General features: G+C 52.1%; 1 protein-coding gene across 1 annotated transcript in view; it reads left to right on the top strand.

Annotated features, from left to right (window-relative positions):
• Positions 1–1,274: 1,274 nt before the first annotated feature.
• The window catches only part of ACOT11 (acyl-CoA thioesterase 11), a 35,637-nt gene continuing 10,456 nt past the window's right edge, over positions 1,275–26,455 (top strand). The window contains exons 1-13 of the mRNA XM_065912311.1: positions 1,275–1,356; positions 8,397–8,601; positions 9,551–9,620; positions 15,100–15,160; positions 16,160–16,258; positions 17,072–17,207; positions 18,905–19,061; positions 20,323–20,442; positions 21,861–22,005; positions 23,579–23,638; positions 24,554–24,616; positions 24,933–25,016; positions 25,940–26,073. Of these exons, the coding sequence (XP_065768383.1) occupies positions 1,282–1,356; positions 8,397–8,601; positions 9,551–9,620; positions 15,100–15,160; positions 16,160–16,258; positions 17,072–17,207; positions 18,905–19,061; positions 20,323–20,442; positions 21,861–22,005; positions 23,579–23,638; positions 24,554–24,616; positions 24,933–25,016; positions 25,940–26,073 (1,409 nt within the window). The 5' untranslated portion in view covers positions 1,275–1,281. The remainder of the gene's footprint in view (positions 1,357–8,396; positions 8,602–9,550; positions 9,621–15,099; positions 15,161–16,159; positions 16,259–17,071; positions 17,208–18,904; positions 19,062–20,322; positions 20,443–21,860; positions 22,006–23,578; positions 23,639–24,553; positions 24,617–24,932; positions 25,017–25,939; positions 26,074–26,455) is intronic.

Here is a 26,455-nt window from a genome sequence, read left to right as displayed (position 1 = left end):
TGTTTGCATCAGGTGGCCTAAGTATTGAGTCTTGTCAAGGAGGTCCTCCCGTAAGCCAAACAATTTCATGGTTTGAAAAGAGTTCTTGGAGACTCTCTAGTTAAATGCTCCACTTGACAGATGAGGAAACTGAGGCACAGAGAGGCAAAATAACCTATCCAAGGTCTCCTGAGGATGATAAGCTTATGGATATAAGTTCCACTTATATTCAGTTTTATAGGAAGGCACTAAACCGGAAATGCCTCATGAAGCTCTACCTCCAAAAGACATGGGCTTAGCTCACAATTTCAATTATGCCCGCTACCCCACTTCCTTTCTTGTCAGATTTAGGGTCGGGGCAGGATGAACAGGTTGAAGACCCTCCCATCCCCCTCTGTCCTCACTGGAAGAGCACAAAAGCTGACCAGCCTGCCCTAGGTTGTGGGCTCTGGGCAGGGGCTCAGGGTACTGGCCTCCCTTCTCTCCTTGGTCACTGATTGGCTGTGTGACATGGGTTAGTTTGCCTCCCCTCTGTTGAGTTTCAGATGGAAGAATCTCTTCATCTCCAAGGCCTGTGGAGATACAAGTGTGGGCTTTGGGTGGTAGGTGTGGGTTTGCCTTTTTTTTTTTTTTTTTTTGGCCACATCACACAGCTTACAGGATCCCAGTTCCCCCCACCAGGGATTGAACCCAAGTAACAACAGTGAAAGCCTAGAATCCTAACACTAGGCCACCAGGGAACTGCCCTGGAATTGTAAAATAAAATTTTTATTTTATTTTGTTTTTTTTTGCTGTACAGCATGCAGGATCTTAGTTCTCTCACCAGGGATCAAACCTACGCCCCCTGCAGTGAAAGCATGGAGTCTTAACCACTGGATCCCCAGGGAAGTCCCATCTTCTGGGATTGTCTTAAATTCTGTCTGTCACTTCTCAGGTGCTCAGAAGCAATATACTGGCTCTCACAGCCTTGGTTTGTTCATAGTTAAATGGGTAGAATAACAGTGTGTTGTAGGATATATATGAGAATTACTGAGAGAATGAATACATGTGAAAGCTCCTAGCATACAACTTGGTACATAGTAGGTGTTCAGTAAGTGCTAACCAAATGAATGGCATCTAGGAGTTTCTTAGTAAGAAATAATGGTTTCTCTACCTCCCTCACCCCCAAATCTTGAAAAATGTCAAGTGCCAATACACCCTGTAGCTAGAAGCAAAATGAGGATGTGCATATAGGGACTGGAGACCATTATTTATCTTCTAGAATGAAGGTGTCATCTGATGATGTGTGGCCATCAGAAGCCTATGGAACACCAGTGTCCTCCCAGCCCTCATGCTGGCTTCACAGACAAGTGCACCCACTTTTCATCTCAGAGTTTGGTACCCACTACTACCCTTTTTACCCTTGTCTACTGGGAATCTCAAGGCCAAATGAAATTCTTTATGGCAGCATCTTTGTGCAACTGGTTTCCTCACGTGGCTTCCCTAGTGGGTCAGGGGGTAAAGAATCTACCTGCAATGCAGAAGACCCGGGTTCGATCCCTGGGTCAGGAAGATCCCCTGGAGAAGGAAATGGCAACCCACTCCAGTATTCTTGCCTGGAGAATCCCGTGGACAGAGGAGCCTGGCACTCTGCAGTCCATGGGGTCGCAAAGAGTCGAACACGACTGAAGTGACTTAGCACAACACACGCATTCCTAAGGTAATCGCTCCTCCCTTATTTGGCTCCTTAGCTCTGTTTACATTTTGGGCCTCTGTACATACTCAGTGTGTATGCCTGCGCAGGCTGCCTCAGAGCCTTTTGGGGGAAGAAGACAGGGAATAGGATTGAAGGGGTGTTTAGGAGGTTGACAGAGGCTTCTGTGTTGCTGGTGGGAAAACTGCTGGGAGGCGACTGGTGGCTCTGAGAGCCTGGAGCCACCTTTGTGGGGACAGGGAACCAACTTGGGCAGCTCCCTTACACTCTAGGAGGGCCTGGCTCTCCTGAGGCCTGGCTGGCAGTGGGCCAAGGTGCTTCTCCCTACCCCCCAGCCCCCCAGGCCCGCCTTCCAGTCCCCACCCGTTGGAGAGAGGCCTGGGAGGGAGAGTGGGAGGAGCAGGGCCATGTGGGGTCTCGTGCCCTGCTACTCTATCACTGGTTCTTTGAATTCTCACAGGACCTCTCAAACTGGCTACCAGTCTTGCCTCCTCACGGGGTTGCCACGAGGTTCTGGTGAAGTCATGCATGAGAAAGTACTATGTAAACAGTCTGGTTTGAACTCTGTTTAGGGGCCTCCCAGCTATATTTTGGTAGGAAGCCCAAACTCAGCTTTATAATGCTAACCTCAGTGCTCAGTAAATGTTAGCCACGTGGCAGGTGCGTACTAGGAGCTGTGAACACTTCATCCCCATGATGACCCTGGATGTAGGTATTATGATCCCATTTCTTGCAGTTACGGAAACTGAGGCCCACAGAGGTGGGCTGAGCAGCCTGCCTGAAGTCACCTGTTAGTTGACTTGAGTCCAGGCCAGGCTGATCTCCAGGGGCTGTGCACAGCCCTGGGTCATGGTGAGTGAGCTGAGAGGTGACCCAGGCCAGCTCCTCCCCTCCAGGGCTGGTGGGCCTCCTCTGTTCCAGGCCTGCTCTTTGAGGTGGTTCTTTGGTTTATTTATATTTTTGGCTGGGCTGGGTCTTCTTTGTGGCACGTGGGCTTTTTCTCTAGTTGTGGTGCGTGTGAGCTGCTCTTGTGGAGCATGGGCTCCTAGTTGTGACATGTGAAACCATAGTTCCTTGACCAAGGATTGAACCTATGCCCCCTGCATTGGGAATGCAGTCTTAACCACTGCCTTGGCAGGGAAGTCCCTGAGATGTTCTCTCTGCTGGCTGGTCTCCACATTTCCCTGCTGATCACTGCAGGGCACACCCTTCTCCAGGGGTCTTCTTTGGTTTCTGGGGACTCTGCCCCACCCCCCACCCCTGCCTCTGTCCCCACCCACACAGGTGGTTTCCCTTTGCCCCAGCCACTCCTGTCAACAGAGCCCCTGCTGTTCCTACTTTTGTTTTCTGCTGTCCTCCAGTCCCTCCTGTACCTCAGACTGTCCTCTTCCTCAAGTCTCAGCTCCAAGCCTGCCCTTGTCACCGCTCTTTTCTGCTCCTGTAGGTGTTAATTTTGGAGAAGGAAATGGAAACCCACTCCAGTATTCTTGCCTGGAGAATCCTGTGGATGGAGGAGCCTAGTGGGCTACTGTCCATGGGGTCGTACAGAGTTGGACATGACTGAAGCGACTTAGCATGCATGCATGTATGCATTGGAGAAGGAAATGGCCACTCACTCCAGTATTCTTGCCTGGAGAATCCCAGGGACAGAGGAGCCTGGTGGGCTACCATCTATAGGGTCACACAGAGTCGGACATGACTGAAGCGACTTAGCAGCAGCAGCAGGTGTTAATTTGGCACCTGCTCTGTGCCAGGCCTATGTCCATCCCTGTCCTGTGGGAATGCCTGTCTGCTGGGGCAGGCGGCTGTGAAAACAGTGACTGCATGCCTTGGTCAGTGCTGTGATGGAGACAGTGAGGCTGCGGGGTCCAGGGAGGCCCTAACTCTCCCTGGGGAGGAGGCAGGCATGGGGAAGGGGTGCTGAAGAGGGAGTAGGAGGAAGGACTCACTTGGCAGGTAGAACAGATGAAGGGGTCCTAGGCAGAGGTAGTGAGAGTGTGCTCTGGGAAACCAAATGTGGTCTGGAGCTGGGAGAGCAGTGTGGGGCAGTGGCAGGAGCTACAGAGTAGGGCCTTGATCCTAAGAGCCATAGCGAGCCACTGAGAAACCTTGAGCAGGAGAGGTGCCTTTTCAGGCTTGCTCTTCAGAAAAGTCTGTGTGGCCCTACGGGTCAGAACAAGGTCCCAGTTGTGCGGACTGGTCTAGCTTCCCTGGAAGGCAGGATGCAGTAGGTTGTGGTTGTTAAGTTGGTGTATTTGGGTTTTGGAAAGACCCCTTCAGTGTTGTGTAGAGGCCTGGAAGGAGATGGAGAGACTGGAGGCCTGTGAACTGGCTGTGGAAACAACCCAGTGAGTGAGCAGTGCAGGGGCCTTAGCGCATCGGAGTGTGGGGGGTGAGGGATGGGGGGTAGACCAAGAGTTTAAGGAGGTTGGATCCCTGGAACGTGGCTACTTGGGGGACAGAAGAAGTTCAGGTTAAATCTGTTGTGTGGGCCTGTTGTCCAGTGCTCAGAAGGAGCCTTAGGTAAAGCCTAAGAGGCTTTGCCCTTTACTTTAGCCTTTCCCCCAGTGTCCCCCAGTGTCCCCAGCCATGAAAGGGTTGGACAAGGTGGCCTTTCTTGCTCTGACCCAGCTGGTCTGTCACATGACTCTGGCTGAGGAGAAGGGACACACAGCCCACAGTGTAGCCGGCTGGGGCCTTGTCTGGGATTACTCAATCTGGCCAGGACTGTTGCGGCTGGGCGCCAATGCCTGGCATGGCTGCTGTCTGAGAGCACACGTCTCTGACCCTTAGATGCCCTCCCCACCTTCATGCAGGCTCTGTCCTCCCTGTCAGCTGTCCTGGCTCAGCTTGCCTGGCTGCCCCAGGCCCTGATTCTGTCCAGGGCCTCTGCTTTCCCCTTGACTGGCCCTGAGAGGAGTGGCTGGGCTCTGGGGCCTCATTGGCCAAATACTGCTGGGTCCACACACGCCCCGTCCTCCCTGGCTGGCTGCCTGCCCACCAAGGGGTTGGGAGGCGGCCTGACCTGACCTGCCCTGTTGTGGCAGACTGCCGGAGCCCCAGGAAGGAGTTGGAGTCTGTGAGGCTGTGGTGCTTTTCCCCTCGGCCCATGCTCCAGGGGCTCAGCACTCCTCTCTTTGAGGGAGGTGGGGCCCCAGAACAGTGGGACTTGTTCCTCTGCCGGCTCCAGGGTGGGAGCCCCACCCTTCTCAGAGCACAGTATTTCCTGCCTGACAAGTGACAGAGCTCCTTAGCTTCCTTGTTAGGAAGCTCAGCTGGCCATGCCAGAGTCCTGCAAGGTTAGACCCCAGAATCCTGGAACCAGGGCTGAGGTACCTTGAAGACTGGCAGTCTCTCCTGGCCCCTACCTGGCAAGTGACAGATGAGGCTCAGAGGAGAGGGGACTTGCTCAGGATCACATAGCGCTCCGAGGGGCAGGGCTAGGATTTGAACTCAAGTCTGCGTCTAGACATCCTCTTATAAATCTTTGATGCAGTCCTACTGGGTGCCAGGTACTTCTAAGCATAAGAACTAGAGTAGGAGCTTCTCAAAGGACTGGCCCAATTTTTCTCATAAGTTCAGTGTTTGAGAGGGTCCAATACAGAGGGAGGGACTTCTCTGGTAGTTCAGTTGGTAAAGAATCCGCCTGCAATGCAGGAGACTTTCCGGTTTGATTCCTGGGTTGGGAAGATCCCCTGGAGAAGGGAAAGGCTACCCACTCCAGTATTCTGGTCTGAAGAATTCCATGGTATATAGTCCATGGAGTTGCAAAGAGTCAGACACGACTGAGTGACTTTCACTTTAATACAGAAGAGGTGCTTGGAGAATGAATGAACAGAATGACAAGGCAAAGATCTTGCCTCTAGGCATGTAGACATCAATGGATGGGACTTCTGTTTCACAGAGCAGGAAATAGGAGGCTGGTAGGAGTGGGGATGACGGAGGATGAGATGGTTGGATGGCATCACCAACTCAGTGGACATAAGTTTGAGTAAGCTGTGGGAGTTGGTGATGGACAGGGAAGCCTGGCATGCTGCAGTCCATGGGGTCGCAAAGAGTCAGACATGGCTAAGCGACTGAACTGAACTGATGAGTGGGGACTGGCTGGGTGGGAAGAAGAGAGGATTAGAACTCAGGTGTCCTGACTGCTGGTCTATGGCTTTTTTGCCATCCTCACTTTCCTCATCTGTAAAATGGGGTAAATGGTCTTCACCCTCTGCCTGCCTCACGACAATTCAGTGAGGCAGTGGGTGAGAACAGGCTTGAACGGCAGGGACATTGCGTTGGGGTGGGGGGGTCTTCTCTGTGTGCACATCTAGAACTGCCCGGAAACTCCACATACTCTGCTTTTCTTCTTCCCCCTTATTCTCTGCATCTTGCTTCCACCTTGCTTTCTCCAGGACTTTTTTCTGGAATGTTTGTCCCAGAACTAGCTGTGGGAGGGGCTTGGGAAGAGTGTCAGTAAACACAGTCTGCCTGCCTCCTCCCTCTACCGTCTCCCACACCTAGAAAGTCAGCCACCCACATCCACGTCCAGGCAGCCCCCAGCACATACCAGGCTGGAAATGCCTTGGCAGTGGTTACCATGGTGACGGCTCCTGCTGCTTGGACCGCAGTGGTCTGGAAGCTGCTTGCAACAGTCTGGCAGCCTGGTGCCCGCAGGTCCCCACCCAGGCTGCGAGCTCCTGGGGCAGCTGCCCTGTTCTCGCTCATTTTGGTCCTCAGCACTGCACTTGGTATCCAGGGGCCCTTGGCAAGGAGCTGCCTCTCCAAGGAACCACAAGCTGTTCTGGGTCAGACTAGCTTGGTTTAAATCCCAGGGTTACCTCTTAGGGGTCAGTGACCTTAAGCAAGTCAACTTGGTGTGTTTTGAATTTATCGAATTAGCTATGGAATTCTTGTGAGGGGAGCTATCCAAAGAGTATAGCCCCCCAGAATGAGACCCATCCTTTCCCTGAGCCATCACCGCCCCCATCCTGTAGCAGTAGCAGGGTCAACATAGGTCATAGCATGGTTTTTGCTGCTGAATCCACATCCAGGGTCCTGGATTCCTCCTCTTGGGCTTCTGGAGGCCCTGCAGGCAGTGTAGTGTGGTGAGTAGGACCTCAATCTCAGTGGCTAGACCTCTGGGATCACAGTTGGGCTTGGTACTTACTTGAGCTTCAGTTTCTTAATCTTTAAAATGAATATAATAATGTACCTCTTCAGAGGTTTGTTGTATGGATAAAATTTGAATTAGGACTTGTAGAGTGCTTAGAAGAGTATCTGATACTTTATAAATAAACACTTTATGAATGTTAGCAGGGACTTATCACCACAACTGGCAATGGCCATGAAAATGGGAGGGCTACCCATTTGGCGCTGGTGGTAAAGAACCCTCTTGCCAAAGCAGGAGATGTAAGAGTTGCAGGTTTGATTCCTGGGTTGGGAATATCCCCTGGAGGAGGGCATGGCAATCCATTCCAGTATTCTTGCCTGGAGAATCCCATGGACAGAGGAGCCTGGTGGTTGCAAGGAGTCAGATACGACTGAAGCGACTTAGCACGCACGCATGCATGAAAATTGGAACCCCTGTGCCTATCCCTTCTTGTCATTTTTCTCACACAGGCAGGTGTCCCCAGCTCTGTTCACAGCGTGATGAGGGAGAGCTGGCCAGAGAGACAGGATGGCAGGTCAGTTCCCCTTCCTCATCCCACCCCATCCAGGGGACTATCAGGCACGCCTACCTCTGTTGCCTGGCAAGTGAGACTCCCAAGCTGGACCCTGGACAGAGACTCCTCCTCTTATTCATGAGTTCTAGGATTTTCTCTGCTGGTTCTCCAGCTGGCAGCTGTTCCAGCCCTGGTCTGGATCAGACAGCTGGTCAGTGACTGCCTGGAGCCCTCCCTGTCAGTAGGGCCAAGCGTTGACAACGAGTGAGCACCAGCCGAGGTGCTGCTTCCGATGCCATCTGAAACATGAAGAGCCCGAGGAAAGGGTCCTAATGGGATGAAATAGGAGCAAACCCCTGGGCTTGACTACTGTAGGGCTGCCTGTGTTGTGCTGTGCTTAGTTGTCCAGTCGTGTCAGACTCTTTGCGACCCCATGGACTAGCCCGCCAGGCTCCTCTGTCCTTGGGGGTTCTCCAGGCAAGAATACTGGAGTGGGTTGCCATGCCCTTCCTCCAGGGGATCTTTCTAACCCAGGGATCGAACCCAGGTCTCCCATATTGCAGGCAGATTCTTAACCATCTGGGCCACCAGGGAAGCCCAAGAATACTGGAGTGAGTAGCCTATTCTTCCTCCAGGGGATCTTCCCAACCCAAGAATCAAACCAGGGTATCCTGCATTGCAGGAGGATTTTTTTTTTTACCAGCTGAGCTACCAGGGAAGCCCATAGGGCTTACTAGGCCTCCCTGAATAGAGACGGGAAATCTTATCAGAACGAGGGTGAATCTGAGGCAAAACTTGAAAAAGCTGGTCTACAGCTGAATTAATACTCTGCTCCATCCCTTTCTCCCCACCCACCTCCCTCAGGTGCAAGGATATGTGAACATGGAATTTGTGGCCAAAAGGAAGCTGGGCATAGTAGGGGCATCCAGAGAGCCCCTGGGGTCTGAGACCCTGGGCTGGAGGGTGCTGGCCACTCCTGGGAGTTGGGTTCTCTTGGCAGGTGGTCTTGGGGGTCCCGGGGGCTGGCAGACCTGGAGACTCTGCTGTGAGCTGACCGTCCGCCTGCTCCCCAGGGTCTGGCCTCCGTGTTCTCCAACCGCACATCCCGGAAGTCGGCCTCACGCACGGACAGCGACAGCATGGCCGACGGCGAGGGCTACCGGAACCCCACGGAGGTGCAGATGAGCCAGCTGGTGCTTCCCTGCCACACCAACCAGCGTGGCGAGCTGAGCGTCGGGCAGCTGCTCAAGTGGATCGACGCCACCGCCTGCCTGTCGGGTGAGGCCGAGCCCGGCATGGCCGCCCTCCCAGCCCTGGCCCCACACACCAGGGGAGAGGCCGTCCCTGAGCGCCGCCCTCTTCTCTCCTCCCGGCCTTCACTCAGGCCGCTCCACCTGCCTGTGATGCCCTCTTCAAGTTCCACATGCTCAGCTTGGGCCCACCGTCTTGCCCGCAAACCCCCAGGGCTCTGAGGGCTGGTCCTGGACCCTAGGGTCCCGGCTCTGATGCAGCATAGCATTAGACGTGGCTGCTCCGAGGCTGGCAGTAGCAAAACCCTTGGCATTGAGCAGAGTTGAGTGGAGCTTGGATGGAGCTCATTTTGTTGCCTTCGATGCCCCAGTATTCTCCAGCCCACAGGGAGTTCACAGTCTGATAGGGTAGGGGGTGGGGGGGGGCAGACAGGAGACCTAACTGTCCCCTGCACTGTCTGATAGGGCTTGGGAAAGGGAGGTGGAACTGGGGCTCTAGGAGAACATACCTGAGGCGACCCTGACCCATCCCTGGAAGTAGAGAAGGAATTCTAGAAAAACTCAGGCCTGGGAGCAGAGTCCTCAGGATGAGAGTGACTCAGGCAAGCAGACAAAGGTGGTTGAGGCACTTGAGGAGGTCAGGAAGTGGAATGAGCATGGCATGATCATTCATTCGACGGCTGTTTATTGAGTACTGCGTGCCAGGCACTGCTCTAGGACTGGGCGCAGCAGTGAACAAGATGGGTGAAATTCCTTGCCCTCGAGTGACTTGCGGTCTAGCAGAAGGGAGAGGCACTAGACAGACAAAATCCAGATAAGTAAGACAGGGTCAGGGAGTCGTAATCATGGTGAGGAAAGTAAAGAAGAGTGGGGGTGTGGGCGAGGAGGCAGGCCTTAGCTAGGAGGGTCTGGTATTTGATCAGAGGCCTGGGCCACGGGGAGGCTGCTAACGGATGGCTTTCTTCTCCTGATGCCAGCGGAGAGGCATGCAGGGTGCCCCTGTGTCACAGCCTCCATGGATGACATCTATTTTGAGCACACCATTAGGTAAGTGGCCTCCTGCCTCTCTTTCTGGTCTCCCCATCACGAGCCCAAGGCTTTCCCCCATCTCCTGCCTCATCAACCTGTGTGCTGCCTGGCACATGCCTCAGCTGAGGGCCTTTGCAGATGGACAGGGACAGCCTTTCCCGAGCCATGACCTGTCTGCAAGGTGTCTGGGACAGCAGTGGGCTAGGAGCTGCCCCTGTGGCCAGGTATTGTGGGGTGGGCTCCCTCAGCCAGCTTTGGTCTTGGATGTTGCTCAAGCTGCAGCATAGGGTGCTGTGTGACTTTGGGGAAGTCAATCTCTTTCTCTGGTCCTCAATTTTCTTATCTTCAAAATGGAAGTTGTTCAGTCACTAAGTCGTGTCCAACTCTTTGCAACCCCATGAACTGCAGCATGCCAGGCTTCTCTGTCCTTCACTATCTCCCGGAGTTTGCTCAAATTCATCCATTGAGTTGGTGATGCCATCCTAATATCTCATCCTCTGTCACCCCCTTTTCCTCCTGCCCTCAAGCTTTCCCAGCATCGAGATCTTTTCCAATGAGTCAACTCTTCAAATCTGGTGGCCAAATTATTGGAGTTTCAGCATCAGCATCAGTCTTTCCAATGAATATTCAGGGTTGCTGGTTAGACTTAATCAGTGAATGCCTTTTGGGGCTTGGCTCTTCTCTGTGGGTCATTGGTCATTAGACTGTAAGGAGGTCCCTAGACAAGGTGCCTTGGTAGAGCCTGAGCCAGAAGTTTGGACCATTCAGCCACTGCTCACATACCTCCAGGAATGGGGAGCTCATTACCTACTAGTTTTGTTTGTTTGATGTCTGTACTGTTTAGAAGGGTTTTCATTACACTATTCTGAGCTTGGTCTTTGCACAGTTTTGCTAGGACCCAAGAAGCATGCCGAACCCTCAGCCCAGGGCAGGCTTCAGGGGCTGCATGCAGTGCTATGGCCTCCAGGCCTGCTTCTAAACTATCAGTGCCTGGGACATCAAGTGCCAAGGACTTATCCAGGACTTCCTGGTACCCCATGAGTGTGGTTAAGGAAAAAGTTTGGCCAGTCCCTGTACTTACTTATTCAGTCATTCATCACTACCTGTGCCTTTTCTGGACCAGGGCGCATGCTGGGTTTGGAGTCCACAAAGTCAACTGGTACAGTAGTCTCTGCGCCCCAGGAGCTCCCAGTCTGCAGGGAGGCAGATATAGAAACATAATTTCAATTCAAAGGGGTAAATTCCGGGCAAATAATGATCTTTGACATGTGGGTGCTTTGTAGTACTTATTTTTGAATATCTTATTTTAGAATAGTTTTTGATTTACAAAAACACTGTAGATGGTACAGAGTTTCTGTAACATCTTACATTCATATGGTACCTTTGTCACAGTTAATGAACCCATGTGCTATGCGTAGTTGCTCAGTCGTGTCCAACTCTGTGTGACCCCGTGGACTACAGTCCACCAGGCTCCTCTGTCCATGGGGATTCCCCAGGCAAGAATACTGGAGTGGGTTGCCATGCCAACCTATGAGGGATCTTCCCAACCCAGGGATCAAACCCAGGTCTCCTGCATTGCAGGCAGATTCTTTACCAGCTAAACTACCAGGGAAGCCCTAATGAACCCATACCGATGAGTTATTTGTAAGCCTTTTTAAAAACATGCAAACAATTTTTTACACGGAGTATGGTTGATTTACAATGTTCTGTTAGTTTCAGGTGTACGGCATTGTAAAGCAATTATACTCCAGTTTAAAAAAGGGGGGGGAGGGGAGGCCCTACTGTATAACACAAGGAACTATGTTCAATATTTTATAATAACTGTAATGTCTTTTTACTTTTGGTAATGAACTTACTAAGTCCTCAAAACAGCACCATGAGATCCTGACTATTAGTGCCCTCCTTTTACAGGTGGGGAAACTGAGGCACAGAGAAGTAAAGTAACTTACTTTAGGTCTTACAGCTGGTGGAGAACTCAGGATATACTAGAAGCAAGGCAGTCTGGCCTCAGACAGTTTGCTCTTAACAAGTAGGCTCTGCGTGCATGCATGATCAGTTGCTTCAGTTGTGTCCAACTCTTTGTGACCCTAAAGACTGTTACCCACCTGGCTCCTCGGTCCATGGAGTTTTCCAGGCAAGAATACTGGAGTGGATTGCCATTCCCTACTCCAAGGATCTTCCCGACTCAGGGATCAAACCCGTGTCTCCTGTGTCTTCTGGATTGCAGGTGGATTCTTTTTCCACTGAGGCACCTGGGAAGCCCCACCAATGAGCTACATTGCCTCTGTTTTTGAGGGTGGATATAAAGGCACTGTGTGGTGTTGAATAAGACTCCTGAGAGTCCCTTGTACAGCAAGGAGATCCAACCAGTCCATCCTAAAGGAAATCAGTCCTGAATATTCACTGGAAGTACTGACGTTGAAGCTGAAACTCTGATACTTTGGACACCTGATATGAGGAACAGACTCATTTGAAAAGACCCTGATGCTGGGAAAGATTGAAGGAGGGAGGAGCAGGGAACAACAGAGGATGAGATGGTTGTATGGCATCACCAACTCAAAGGACATGAGTTTGAATAAACTCCGGGAGTTGGTGATGGATAGGGAGGCCTGGTGTGCTGCAGTCCATGGTGTTGTGACGAGTTGGACACAACTGAGGGATTGAACTGATAGAGGCACTGGAAAAGGAAGTGACAACCCCCTTTAGTATTCTTGCCTGGAGAATCCCGATGGACAGAGAGGCCTGGCGGGTTATAGTCCATCGGGTTGCAAAGAGTTGGACACGACTGAAAGCATGCATGCATAGTGGCACAGGGGCTTCCCTAGTAGCTCAGCTGGTAAAGAATCTGCCTGCAACGCAGGAGGCCCTGGTTTGATTCCTGGGTTGGGAAGTTCCCCTGAAGAAGGGATAGGCTACCCACTTCAGTATTCTTGCCTGGAGAATTCCATGGATAAGGAGCCTGGTGGGCTATGGTTCATGGGGTCACAAAAAGCTGGACACAACTGAGTGACTGAGCACAGCCATAGTGCCACGGAGGGTAGTCATGGGTGGCTTCCTGGAGGAGGTATTCGCGCTGGCTCCAGTACTGTATGTAGTGAGAATTTTTAGGCCAGTGGAGCTGTGTCTGGGTCCACTCTGAGTCTCTGCTGCCAAAACATGATCTGACACCTGAGGAGCAATGATAGAGAAGGCTGGGGTGGGGCATGTAGTGATGGATGGGCCTGACATAGGACCCAGTAGAGTGGAGGTGAGTCTGGGCAGAGGAGGGTGTGGGTGTGAGGGGAAGCTGGAGAGGGGCCTGGAGCATGGTTGGTGACCTGGAAAGTCCTGGCCACACCCGAGGAAAGCTGGGAAAGGTTTTTTTGTTTTTGCTTTAGCCATTTAAAAATGTCTCAAAATGCATCTCTAAGGAATAAGAACTTTTAAAAAACATAACTTCAATACCACTACTACCTCTAAACAAAATGAACAATTTCTCACCAACGTTAAATATCTAGTCAGCGTTCAGTTGCCCACAGTGTCTCTTGAATTTGTTGCTTTACAGTTTTTTGCTTTATTTTGTTCAAGTCATGATGCAAATAAGGTTGCATTTGGTTACTTGGTCTCTTAAGTCTTTTTTTTCCCCTTTGGCCATGCTTCATGGCTCATGGGATCCTAGTTCCTTGACCAGGGATGGAACCTGGTCCCCAGCAGTAAAATCACTGAGTCCTAACTACTGGACTGCCGGGGAATTCCCTCAAGTCTTTTTTTTAATCTGTAGGCCCTACATTTCCTCTATCACCCTCTCCCCGCACCCTTTCCTTCCTCCTCCCACTCCCTGTCTCTCCCTGTTTTTCCTTGAAGTTTGTTTGTTGAAGAACCTTGGTCATTTGCTCTCTAGGGTTCTCCATCATCTGGGTTTTACTGTTGGCATCACTGTGGTGTCATTTGACATGTTCCTCTGTCTTCCAAGAGTATTGGTCCTGGGGAAGGGCTCTATTACAACTGGCTGAAAAGGTCAGATTTGTCTATAGGCACTGCCTCTGGAGGGGTTTTGGGAAACTAGGGGCTTGAAGGGGCCCCCAGGGAGCCTGGGCAGTGACTCTAGGGATGGAGCCAATTTTGACCTGAACTGGAAGACAGGAAGGAAGAGAAGCTTGAGAGTCCAAATGGGTGACTGCTTGGCTTTAGGGGAGGCTAGAGAGGAAGAGGAGAGGGGAGGAGGAGGAAGGGGAAGGGTCATATTTTAGCACTGCAAAAAATAGATTTTTTTTATTGGGGGGTCAGGAAAGTTCTTTTTCTAATATTTTATAATGAAAACTTTCAAAATTATAGAAAAGTTGAATAGTGATGTGATCATTACCACTGAGAGTCAATAATTAACACTTTGCTAAATTTGCTTTATCTGTCTGTGGATAAATACAGGCATTCAGTTCAGTTCAGTCGCTCAGTCGTGTCTGAATTTTTGCGACCCCATGAACCTCAGCACGCCAGGCCTCCCTGTCCATCATCAACTCCTGGAGTCCACCCAAACCCATGTTCATTGAGTCGGTGATGCCTCTGTCGTCCTCTTCTGCTCTCAATCTTTCCCAGCATCAGGGTCTTTTCAGATGAGTCATCTCTTTGCATCAGGTGGCCAAAGTATTGGAGTTTCAGCTTTAACATCAGTCCTACCAGTGAACACCCAGGACTGATCTCCTTTACGACGGACTGGTTGGATCTCCTTGCAGTCCAAAGGACTCTCGTGTCTTCTCCAACACCACAGTTCAAAAGCATCAATTCTTCAGCGCTCAGCTTTCTTTATAGTCCAACTCTCACATCCATACATGACCATTGGAAAAACCATAGCCTTGACTAGACAGACCTTTGTTGACAAAGTAATGTCTCTACTTTTTAACATGCTGTCTAGGTTGGTCATAACTTTTCTTCCAAGGAGTAAGCGTCTTTTAATTTCATGACTGCAATTATTGCACTTTGCAGATATTGCATTTTTTACAACTTGAAATTTTGTAGCAACCCTGCATTAAGCAAATCTACCAACCTCATTTTCCCAACAACATTGGCTCATTTAGTGTTTCTGTGTCACATTTTAGTAATTCTTGCAATATTTTAAACTTTTTCATTATCATTATATTTTTTATGGTGATCTGTATTAGGAGGGTAAAACTTTGGGGGCTACAAGAAAGTGGGGGGTGGCGGAGCTTTCCTTAGGAGGGACTGTTGAGTTGAGAGCAAAGAGAATCTTGAGTGTTCATTGGACTAGGGGGAGCAGGGGAAAGGGGGAGATGAATGACATCATGCCACTCCTCTTGCCTCAGCTTCCCCACCTGTAAAATGGGGTGCTAACACTGTCTTACCAACCAACTTGCTTTGGTAGCATCATAGATGTGAATATGCTCTGTATGCCATAACGTTCTTTGGCCAGTTCCCCTTGGCAGAGGCCCCACAAGTATCTGAGGCCCCGGTTCTCTCCATCTGTCCCTCTGGATGGCTCAGTCTCTTGCTTTTCCCTCCTCAGTGTTGGACAAGTGGTGAATATCAAGGCCAAGGTGAACCGGGCCTTCAACTCCAGCATGGAGGTGAGCCACTGGGTGGGTGGTTTCCACTTTCTCTTTGTTCTCAGCCCCCAGCCTGGGAGCGCTCATGCTCACACTCACAGTGCCCTGGCTGAGGATACAGAGTTCTGAAATAGCTGACAAGTTTGGGAGGATCCTAGGGATCTAACTGTCCAATGGCCGTAACACAGAAGGGGAAACTGAGGCCAGGGAGGGGAAAGGACGTGCCTCAGGTCGCCGAGCGATGTGGTTTCCACTGTGGGCCTTGACTTCCAGCCTCCTGGGTCTTTATACCTAATGTCAGACCCTCTGTTCAGCAGCCAGGTGAATGCAGGGAGGACAGCTGCTGTGCATAGCCCTGACGTCAGTGGGCTGAAGCAGTGAGAGTGCTAGACTTTGATCCATTAGCTTACCTCCCACAGCCTCTGTCTTCACATCTGTAAAATGGGAACATGATTCCTATGCTGCAGGATTGTGGAAGGTTTAGTGAGAGGACTCTTTGGTGATGCACAGGGCTCTATGAGCTCTGGTGGAGGGCCTCTATTTCCCACTTATGGATGTCAGGCCCAGGCAGTTTTACCCAGCTGGGCCAGTGGTTGCTGAGGCACCACTGAGGCTTGGATAGCAGAATCTTGACTGTAGCTCTGGACACCCCATAAGTGCTCAAGGTCTCCCTATGGACCCCCAAGCTGTCTGTCCTTCCAATTTAGCCAACACTTATATTAACTTACTTCAAGCCCTTTCATAACACATTCTCATTTTGATCCTCTCAATAACCCTGTGAGGGTAGGTACAATCATCCCCACTTTACAGATGAGGAAACTGAGGCCCAGAGAAAGGAACTGACATGCCCAAGGTTCCCCAGGGAGCCAGGGCCAGCATCAGAGCCTATCCCAGGTCTCTAGCCCCCTGGATTTGGTGATACAGAAATACCGGAGGCCAGGCCTGGTGACGCGTCCCATCTCAAGCTGTAGGATTCTCGTTCCTCCCACCTCACTTGTCCACCTTGCTCTTCATTTCCAGGTGGGTATCCAGGTGGCCTCTGAGGACCTGTGCTCTGAGAAGCAGTGGTGTGTGTGCAAGGCCTTAGCCACCTTTGTGGCCCACAGGGAACTCTCCAAGGTAGGTGGCTATACCTCACCGCTCTATGCTGCCAGGCCACCTGGGTGCCTTTCCAGGGCGGTGATTCTGGGGGGTTGGTGGAGTGGTAGAGATGGGGGCGCAGCAGGGAATCCACAGCTTCCAGAAGAAGGTCCATCCCCCACTGCAGTTGAACCCCAAGTACCTCCCTGCTCTGCTTTTCCCCTGCTCTCCCCGTGCACCTCACTCCAGGATTCTCCAGGTCTTTCCATTGCCTTCCATGTCCTGCCTTGACATTCCTCATCCACAGTTCCTTTGCTCAAGTTTGGGGGGGCGGGGGGGATCCTGGAGGATGAAAGTGATGTGTCAGTCAACATGGAGATGGGAGATGGGGACAAAGTGGGGACAAGACTTGTGACCATCCAGGAACCCTAGGTGTGAGATGATTACTAGGGGGGCAGTTGTTGTTGTTCAGTCACTAAGTCATGTCCAGCTCTTTGTGACCCCATGAACCATAGCATGCCAGGCTCCCCTGTCCTTCACTGTCTCCTGGAGTTTGCTCAGATTCATGTCCATTGAGTCGATGATGCTGTCCAACCATCTCATTCTCTGCCATCCTCTTCTCCTGCCCTCAATCTTTGCCAGCATCAGGGTCTTTTCCAATGAGTCGGCTCTTTGCCATCAGGTGGCCAAAGTATTGGAGCTTCAGCTTCAGTATCAGTCCTTCCAATGAATATTCAGGGTTGATTTCCTCTAGGATCGACTGGTTTGATCTCCTTGCAATCCTGGGGGGACGGGCCCTCATGCTATTTCAGGGAATTTGTCCTGAAACCCCCCACTCCGTCCCTGCCACAGGTGAAGCTGAAGCCAACCCTGCCACGGACCGAAGAGGAGAAGACAGAGCACAGCGTGGCAGCCGAGCGCCGGCGCATGCGGCTGGTCTACGCCGACACCATCAAGGACCTCCTCGCCAACTGCGTCATTCAGGACGGTGAGTGTCATGGGTGGGGAGGGCAGCTCGTGTCCTACGTGCTCCCCTCTGTCTGGGGGAGAGAGAGGAAGGAAGTCTCCCTGGGATATCACCCAATGATGGCCTCAGGCCTGGATAACCCTCTTGCCTCAAGGCCCCTTAGGGGAAAAGGGAGCATTTGGACCTCTCACCCAGCTCCCAGGGGCTGTGAAGATGAAGCTGGGACACATGGAAAACACTTTGTCATCCACTAAATGCATTTGGGTCTCTAGGAGTCAAGGTATTTGGGAAGGTAGTATTGAGCTTGGCCTTGAGGACCCTAGGACTTTAAAAAAGAAAAGCATATATTGGGTTGGCCAAGAAGTTCATTTAGGTTTTTCTGTAAGATGTTCCTTCTTTGGGCCAACTCAGGAGACAGGTAGCTAGATAGGTAGATAGATTGAGATAGCTCTAGGGATAAAAAAAAGATAGAATAAAAAGCAAGACTCGCTTCTACTCGCTTCTGCCCCTCCAAAAAGGCAGCTACTATTACTCATTTGGGGGCATCTTTCCAGAAGTATTCCCTGCATATTTATGCATAAAAACAAAGTGAAAGTGTTGGTCACTCAGTTGTGTCCGACTCTTTGCAACCCCATGGTCTGTAGCCCACCTGTAGGCTCCTCTGTCCATGAAATTCTCCAGACAAGAATACTGGAGTGGGTAGCCATTCCCTTCTCCAGGGGATCTTCCTGACCCAGGGATCAAACCTGGGTCTCCTGCATTACAGGCAGATTCTTTACTGTCTGAGCCACCCAGGAAGCCATATTAATGCATACTACCTATCATTTCAACCCTCCCTTTTTACCCCATAGGGGAATGGTACCTACTGTCCTATATCTTTCTCCTTTCCCCCTAAAAGCATATCCTGCAGATTGTCCTATACCAGCACACAAGATCTTCTTTGGACTGGGAGGATTTTGACAGGTGGAGAGATGAAGCAAGGTTTTTCTGACAGGACACAGGCTGAGGGGAAAGGTCTAGAGGGGTGACCTTGGTTTTGTTCTCTGATCTCCAGAAAATGAGAATGCAGAGTCTTCCTGGAAACCTAAAGGAGGCAATTTTAGGACCCATCAAGGATAGTTCAGCTGCTCAGAGTGGAGAGAGAGCAGGTAGTAGTAGTGAACCCCAGTGAAGGCAGTGAGCTATGCTCTAGATTCCATGTGCCCTATTTATGCGGAGTCTGGAGGCCATGGCAGGCCCAGCTCTTCCTATAGTTGTCAAGGCCCCTGGCAGCATCCATCCCACTGCAGCCCCTGTGGATCCCTCCTGTCATGACAGTCCTTCTACCCAAGGGTCAGTCTAGATGCCTTAGCCTGGCGTCTGGGCCCTTATCTGAGCCTTATGTTATGCTGTCCCTTTAGTTGTCCTCAGCTGCAGCTAAGCCAGAGTCTTGCTGCTCCCTATGACTGTCCTGCCTGTCTGGTTTCCAGACCTTGGCTCAGGGCTTCACCTGCTCTCCTCCCTGCCTGTGGCATCACTGAGTAGCCTGCACACCAAGTGAAAGACCTCCTCTTTCACAGGCCTCCCCCGTGAGCTCTCTCCCCCTGGGAGATACGTGGCACCTCCTTGGTGCTGAGTGAATAAGGGAAGCTGTATGGAGGGTGGGGGTGTCCTGGGCTGCCCGTGGCGGGGTCTGCCCTCGGGAATCTTCTCACCTCCCTCGCTCTATCCCTGGTCAGATCTGGAGAGCAGAGACTGTAGCCACATGGTGCCGGCCGAGAAGACGCGGGTGGAGAGTGTGGAGCTGGTCCTGCCCCCCCACGCCAATCACCAGGGCAATACTTTTGGGGGCCAGATCATGGCCTGGATGGAGAACGTGGCCACCATTGCAGCCAGGTGCCTCCTCTTCTTTCTTCCCCTCCTTCCCCTCCTTCCCCTCCTTCCCTTGGCCAGCTCCCTCTGGGGCAGAAACCCTGACTTGATTGTGCAGGCATTATGCTTGCATTGTGCTGGCATTCAAGTCTTCAGAAGCTTGACTGTTCTTATAGGGTAAGCTGGGGCCTTCAGACCCTGGGAGCCAGAGAGGAATGAATTTCTGTGAGCTCGCCAGGGGAAATGTCAAGCCCTCAGCTGGCACCAGGGCCTCCCCTTGCCCTGGCCCTGCCCACTCACTTCCTGGATTTTATACTCTTTGTAAAGCAAGCCATTTGCCCCTCTCCTTCCCACTCACCCCACCATGCTCCCAGCTCTTGTCTCCCCTCCTGGCTGACCTTCCACCTTGTAGCCCCACTATTCTTTGCTAAAATCCTGCTATCCTCTAAGAAGCCTCTTTAACTGTCCCCTTCTCCCTAGAGGTGGAAAGAATTCCTTCCCTCTCCTATAACCTCTGTACCTGTCTGGGACGTATTCTGCCCCAAGTATTGGAGCATATTTTTATAGTTATGACAACTGGCATTTATTAACTGACACTGTCATACCTGCATGACTTTGTACTTGCTGATAGGAGTGCCTTCCCTAATCCTTATCCTCCTCAGCCAGGCGCATTCTTCCACCCTTTGGAGCCCAGCTCCAGTGGCCCTTCCTCTGTGTTTACCCTGTGGACATAGTGCATAAGCAATGCCATTTTGGGCAGCCTAGACTATGAGCACAATAAGATCTGAGAGAAGGGTCAGAGTGTGGATAGTCAGGGAGGGCTTCCTAGAGGAGGAGTATGTCAGCTGAATACTGTCTGAGCCACCCAGGAAGCCATAATAATGCATACTACCTGTCATTTCAACCCTCCCATTCAAATACTTAAATGACAAGTATTTTGGGGTAAGAGGAGGGCTTCCAGGTAGTAGGAACAGCAGGTGCTAGGATATAAACATTGAATGGAAAAGGTTTATTGCAAGCCCTGCTGTTTGTCACCTCAAATTCAGCTTTTTTCCAGCTATACACGGACCTCAGTATTCTAAGCTGTGGGATGGGACTTTAGTTCTCTTCCTCTGAGTAGAGCTGTCACTGGGTTGGGTGGGAGGGGGTGGGCCAGAGGGTGGTGCATGTGTCTCTGGGCAGGGTCTGGGGATGGGGGCAGGGAGAGAAGGCTGGCTTGCCCAAGCCAGTGACTGAAGCACTGGAGGGTGCTTTGTCCTATCCCCTGACCCCCGGCCTCCTCCAGCCGGCTCTGCCGTGCCCACCCTACCCTGAAGGCCATTGAGATGTTCCACTTCCGGGGCCCATCCCAGGTTGGGGACCGTCTGGTGCTCAAGGCCATCGTGAACAACGCCTTCAAGCACAGGTGAGGGGCTGGGATGGACGAGACGGGGCCCCTGGGACTGAGGGCTCTTCCTGACCCGAGAAGGGACATTACCTCAAAGTGTCAGGAGCCGTTTCCCCTGTAGACGAGGTCTGTGGGGTCTGAGCTCTGGCTGCTGGGTCCCTGCACCATCACTAGGATTCCCTCTGATGTTCCTCCTCAGGGCTCCCCATCCTGGGTCACACCACGTGCCCTGTGTCTTGGTCTCTCTCCCTGGCTCCTGCCTCTGAGCCTGCCACACTGTGGATGCTTCGGTCACGGGGCACCTCTTGCCAGTGTTCTGTTGTTTATCGAACCCTTCCCCACCCTTTTCCTAAAACCGCAAATAGTTCCCAGAACCCTTATCTTTGTAATGGATTCTGATACCCAACGAAAGCTTACTTAAAGTATGTATCTCTTTTGATGCTTTCAGAGATGTGGTGATTTTCAGTAATATGTAGTCATTAACAGTGAGGGATCAGGAGCCAGGCTGCCTGAGTTCAAATTTGGCTTACCTCTTAGCATCTGTGTGACTTTGGGCAAGTTACTTAACCCTCTGAGCCTCAGTTCTTTCACCTTAGAGAACCGGGGCTCACCACAGCTACCTCATAATTGTGAGGATTCAATGAGAAGTTACTGTTTAATAGTATAATGACAGAGAGAACGTTCACTGAAGGTCAGCCATTGCTGCTGCTATTATTTTTATTATTATTATCATCATTATCATTTTACTATTCCATCTGATAAGCACACATTCTGCTGTTGTGCAGAGCAAAAAGTCCTGAACTAGGATCTGTGAGGCCTGGTTTCTCGTGCAGATTCTCTTCCTGACTGCTGTGTGACCTTGGGCAAGTTAGTGCCCTGTTCTAGGCATTGATTTCCCCATCTGCATGAAGTCTGCATTCCTAAGTGAGGGGAATGGAGGCGGCTGCTATTTTATAATTCATCAGACGGTTGGAGATGCAGAGACGGCTGCAACTGAGCTGTCGGGAGCTCGGCTGTTAGAGCACTGGTGAATATGTTTATAATGAGCATTTTCTCTGATTAGGCCCTGCCCCTCCACCTCCTTTCTTATGTCTTTCCATAACCCTTTATTTTTACATAAACATATTTTATATAGACATTTGTTTCCCCATCCCCTCGCTGTTAGCGCATGAGAACCTGGACTGCACAGGTTTATTCATTTCTGTGACCCCCAGAGATGAGCATGGGCCAGGGGTGCAGCAGGTACTGTGTAAACATTGTTGAAAGGGAACGCTTCTGAGTTTCCCACCCAGCGGTCTCTGATCCAGGCTGTGGGAGGAACGGCAGGAGTACATGTGTGTGTATGTGTGTATGTGTGTTCGCGTGCACACGTGTGTTGGGGAGGGGTGGCCTCAGGAAGGTCTGTCCAGCTGACAGCATCCCTCCCTCCCCCTCAGCATGGAGGTGGGCGTGTGTGTGGAGGCTTACCGCCAGGAGGCTGAGACCCATCGGCGGCACATCAACAGCGCCTTCATGACTTTCGTGGTCCTGGGGGCAGATGACCAGCCTCAGATGCTGCCCTGGATTCGGCCCCAGCCTGGGGTGAGTGCCCTGCTAGCAGCCCCCTTCCCCCTCTGCCCAGGGGTGGCAGGACTGGGGAGCATGGACCCAGCTTTTTCCTTCTGCTGGGGCACAGCTTGGCCCTGAGTGCCCTGCTGTGACCCCCAGGGGTGCCCCTTGTGCTTTTTGGAAGAACTTGAACCATGTGTGTGGGCCTCCCTCGTTGCTGGGTGTTAACCGGCACTCCTGAGCCTGCAGAGCTGTAAAAGCACTGGCTTTGGGGTCAGAGGTGGGTTGGACCCCGCCTTGGCCACGTTCTGACGGGCGTCCTCTTTGAGCTTCATTCCCATCTTTAAAGAGGGCATATCTGCAGTTCCTGCCTTATAGGACTGTTGGGGAGACACTGATCCTGTGGCTGACTAAGTGGCAGCTGCTCTGACCATGGTTACAGAGGAGTAAAAGGAGTAGGGATGAGACTCAGGGACCAGGGGTCCAGGCTGGCCCTATAAAATGTTCCCTTGTGCCTCCTGAGGGCCAGGCTCGGGCTTGCTTCCAGGGTCTGGGGACTGACCTTGGTGAGGTTGCCTCTTCTCTCCCAGAAGGTCCCCTGCCCTGCCTTGCCTCACAAGGCTGAGCATGGACTGTGAAACCTCTGCTCTAGAGCCCGGCGCTGGGCAGTCAAGACGGGTGGTGGGCAAAGGAGTGGGGAGCCTGAAGACAGTGGGACGGGAAACAGTCTGTGATGTCCTCTCAGGTCTTTGCCAATTAATGTCCACGAGCGAGGAGACATTAGAGGTACTGGTTCAGAGGTGGGCCCCGGGCTAGGCCATCTGGATTCTGTTCCTGGCCACACTCCTTAGCCCTGTGACCTTGGGTGAGCCACTTAGCGTTTCTGTGCCTCAGTTTCCTCCTCTGTAAAATGAGGATAGTACTGGGAGTTGCCTGATGGCCTCGTGTTTAGAATCCCAGGATTTCATTGCCATGCTGTTGCTCAGTTGCTGAGTCGTGTCTGACTCTTTGTGACCCCATGGACTGTAGCACGCCAGGCTTCCCTGTCCTCCGCTATCTCCAGGGTCATGTCCATTGAGTCGGAAGTGCCATCTAACCATCTATCCTCTGGCACCCTCTTCTTCTTTTACCTTCGGTCTTTACCAGCTTCAGGGTCTTTTCCAGTGAGTCGACTCTTCACATCAGGTGGCCAAAGTATTTCCATGACGCAGGTTCAATCCCTGGGGGAGGAACTGAGTAGCTGCTAGCTGCGTGGTGTGGCCGAAATAAAATGTGTGTAGTCCTAGTGCCAAACACAGAGGGTTCTCAGAAGACTTAGATGAAGTTTTGTGTGGAAACCACTTTAGAAGCATGCCTGCCCATCGCAAGGTTTAGTGAGGGCGGGTGGTGTTCCCCAAGTCACTCAGGGGTGTGAGGGGAAGCTGGGGCTGGAACTCAGTGGCCGGGCACTGTGCATCCAGACTGCCCCTGTGCGACCTGAAGTCCGCTTCAGGACTGCAGGGAGGGTCTCCTTGGGCCCTTTGGGGGAGGAGGGCAGGCGGTAATGGGGGCTGGGCAAGCTGGTTGTCCTGCCCCCACCACAATCTGTCTGGGCTCCTCTCCCCAGGATGGCGAGCGGCGGTACCGAGAAGCCAGTGCCAGGAAGAAGATCCGCCTGGACAGGCAAGTGGAGGCCTGTGGGTGGTGGGAGGGGACGCGGCGTCAGTTCTATCTCAGTTCCCTCTCTGCTCCCTGCCTCTGGGAACTCGCCTGTCTTTGGAGCTGCCTCTGGGCTGGGTCTTTACATCCAGGCAGTCTCTGGTCTTGGCCTCATGACACAGCGGTCTTACTGGCCCCCTGTACAGGTGAGGATGCTGGGGACAGAGGGATTAGGTGTCCACAGGCACATAGATAGGAATGATTGGCAGAATGAGAATTTGGCAAGTGTGGCCAATTTTACATCTTGTGTACCTCCCATTGATTCCGATGATGCCCATTTTGGAGATGAAGAAAGAAAGGCTCTGAGAGGAGGTGAGCAATTGCTTGTGATGCAAATCCAGGTGTGAATGATGCTACCAAAGCACTTTACATGCCGAAAAGTGCTGTAAATGCACCAGGGTTTACCATCTAATATTAATAAGAAAAATGTGCATTTAGGGAGGGGTTTGGCACTCACTTCAGTATTCTTGCCTGGAGAATCCCATGGACAGAGGAGCCTGGTGGGCTACAGTCCATAGGGTTGCAAAGAGTCAGACATGACTCAGCGAATAACACACCATATGCCAAATGCTGTTCTCCTCCTGATGACCCCGTGAGGGGTCAGGTGTGACTACTGATCCCATCTTACAGGTGAGGACACTGAGCATAAGGGTGAAGTCACTCGGCAAGGGTTAGCGGTCTACGCCTTTCCCCGGGAGTCCCCACCTCTGAGTGTGCGTGTCCTCAGCTGCTGCCTTCTGTGTGCCCACCCAGTCTCCCTGGCCACATAGGGGCGCCTCCCACCCTGCTGGGCTGAGCACAGGGCCTGGCACACACTAAGCCTGCCGAGAAGAGGTGGGCCACAGAGGGACCAAGGTTGTCATCTTCCCTCTCTCCCAGGAAGTACATCGTGTCCTGTAAGCAGGCGGAGATGCCCCTGTCTGTCCCCTGGGATCCTAGCAACCAGGTAAGGCCTTCTGCTCTGTGCGGACAGTCCTCAGACCTGTCGGGGACCCCCAACCCCCCCTTCTTGCAGGAGGCGCAAAGGGGACAGGATACTCTGCCTCAGGACTGGCTCAGTGAGCCAAGGGCTTTGCTGTGTCCCCCTGCTTGGCAGGAGAGAGCTGAGGCCCCAAGGGGAGGAGGAGTCTGGCCCAGCCCGGCCTCCTTTCCCAAAGCCCAGGGCTCCTTCCTTCACGTGCAGTTCCCTCTCCACGCATCAGAGTGGGCCTGGCACGGAGCCCCGAGGAAGGGGGTGCTGAGGCTGCTGTGTGTCTGTGCAGGTGTACCTGAGCTACAACAACGTCTCCTCCCTGAAGATGCTCGTGGCCAAGGACGATTGGGTGCTGTCCTCGGAGAGCAACCAGGTAGCGGACCCCACCCTCCCAGCTCTCCTTCCTCCTCTGAGCAGCCAGAGGGGTTGACTGTGAGCTGTGAAACCCTCTCGAACCACAGAAGTCAGAGGGGGATTCCCTAAGAGGCCCTGGGTGAGTCATGAAACCAACCCACTTATAGAAGCCCACCTGTCCCCTCAAGGCCTGGTGTGGCTCAGATGGGGGCTGGGGGCAGGGGTGGGCTGAGCTCTGCTGCTTCTGCCTGTGTCCTGGGATGGGTCACCTCCCCACAGTGACACCAGTGGCTGGCTGGATGCCTGGCTCTCAGGATCCATTCTGGTTTTGCATTAGTTACTGCTTCTTTATCTTTTTCTTTAAGAAAATTTTTTTTGACGTTTAAAAATTGAGGTATAATTTACATACAGTAAAACTTCCCATTTTTAGTGTATAATCCTGCTAGTTTGGAAAACACATAAAGTTGTATCATCACTACAGTAATCAAGATACAGAACAGTACCATAATACCTCTAATTTTTCTGTCTCCTTTGTGATCAAGCTTCTTCCCATCCCAATCCCTGGAAACCACAAACCAGTTTACTATGCCTTTCATTTGGTCTATTTGAGAATGTCCAGTAAAGGGAGTCATATAGTATGTAACCTTTGACGAATTTCCTTAGGCACAGTGCATTCACTTGTGTGAAGTGATGTGTATGTTCTGTTTCACATGGAGTACCATTCCATCTGACTAGTGTTTATCCATGCAGTCCCTGCTTCTTCAGACTATCCACTTTGTGCTGAATCTCCCGTTTTTCACGGGGCTGCCACTGAGGCTTAGAGAGGTTGAGTCACTTGTTCACAGACACACAGCAATCAGTGAGGCCCTGACTTCCAGCCCGGGTCCCCAGCAGAGTCTGAGGAGGAGACGAGGGAATGAGGCTGCCCTCTGTCCCATGCAGGTCCGCCTGTACACTCTAGAGGAGGACAAGTTCCTCTCCTTCCACATGGAGATGCTGGTGCACGTGGACACAGCCCAGGCCTTCCTGCTGCTCTCTGACCTCCGCCGGAGGCCTGAGTGGGACAAGCACTGCCGGTAGGTGCCGGAGGGTGGGGGTCCCGGGGAGTGGGAGTGGGGAAGGGGGCCCTGAAGTATCTCCTCCTTCTGAGCCATCCCCCACTGCTCTGGGCCCCTTGCTGGCTTTTATCGAAGGGTGGGTTATGGGAGGGGAGGTGTATGGTTATGTGTTAGGTGAGTATCTGAGTTATGGGTATTCCAAGCCCTCAGGGAAGGGACTGAGCCTGGAATTGGAGGTGGGGGCCTGGCCCAGCTAACTATGTGACCGTGGGCCAGTCATGTCCTTTCTGGGCCTCAGTTTCCCCCCTCTTAAATTGGGTATTTGCGGTGTGGGTGTGTATTTGCATAGGGGTAGGTTAGTGATTTTCAAACTGAGTTCTGCCTTCTGAGAGGGGGCTTG

This window comes from Muntiacus reevesi, chromosome 1 (genome assembly GCF_963930625.1).
Source record: "Muntiacus reevesi chromosome 1, mMunRee1.1, whole genome shotgun sequence".
Lineage (NCBI taxonomy): Eukaryota > Metazoa > Chordata > Mammalia > Artiodactyla > Cervidae > Muntiacus > Muntiacus reevesi.
Note: the sequence above shows the minus strand (reverse complement) of the source record. Positions and strands in the feature narration are given on the sequence as shown.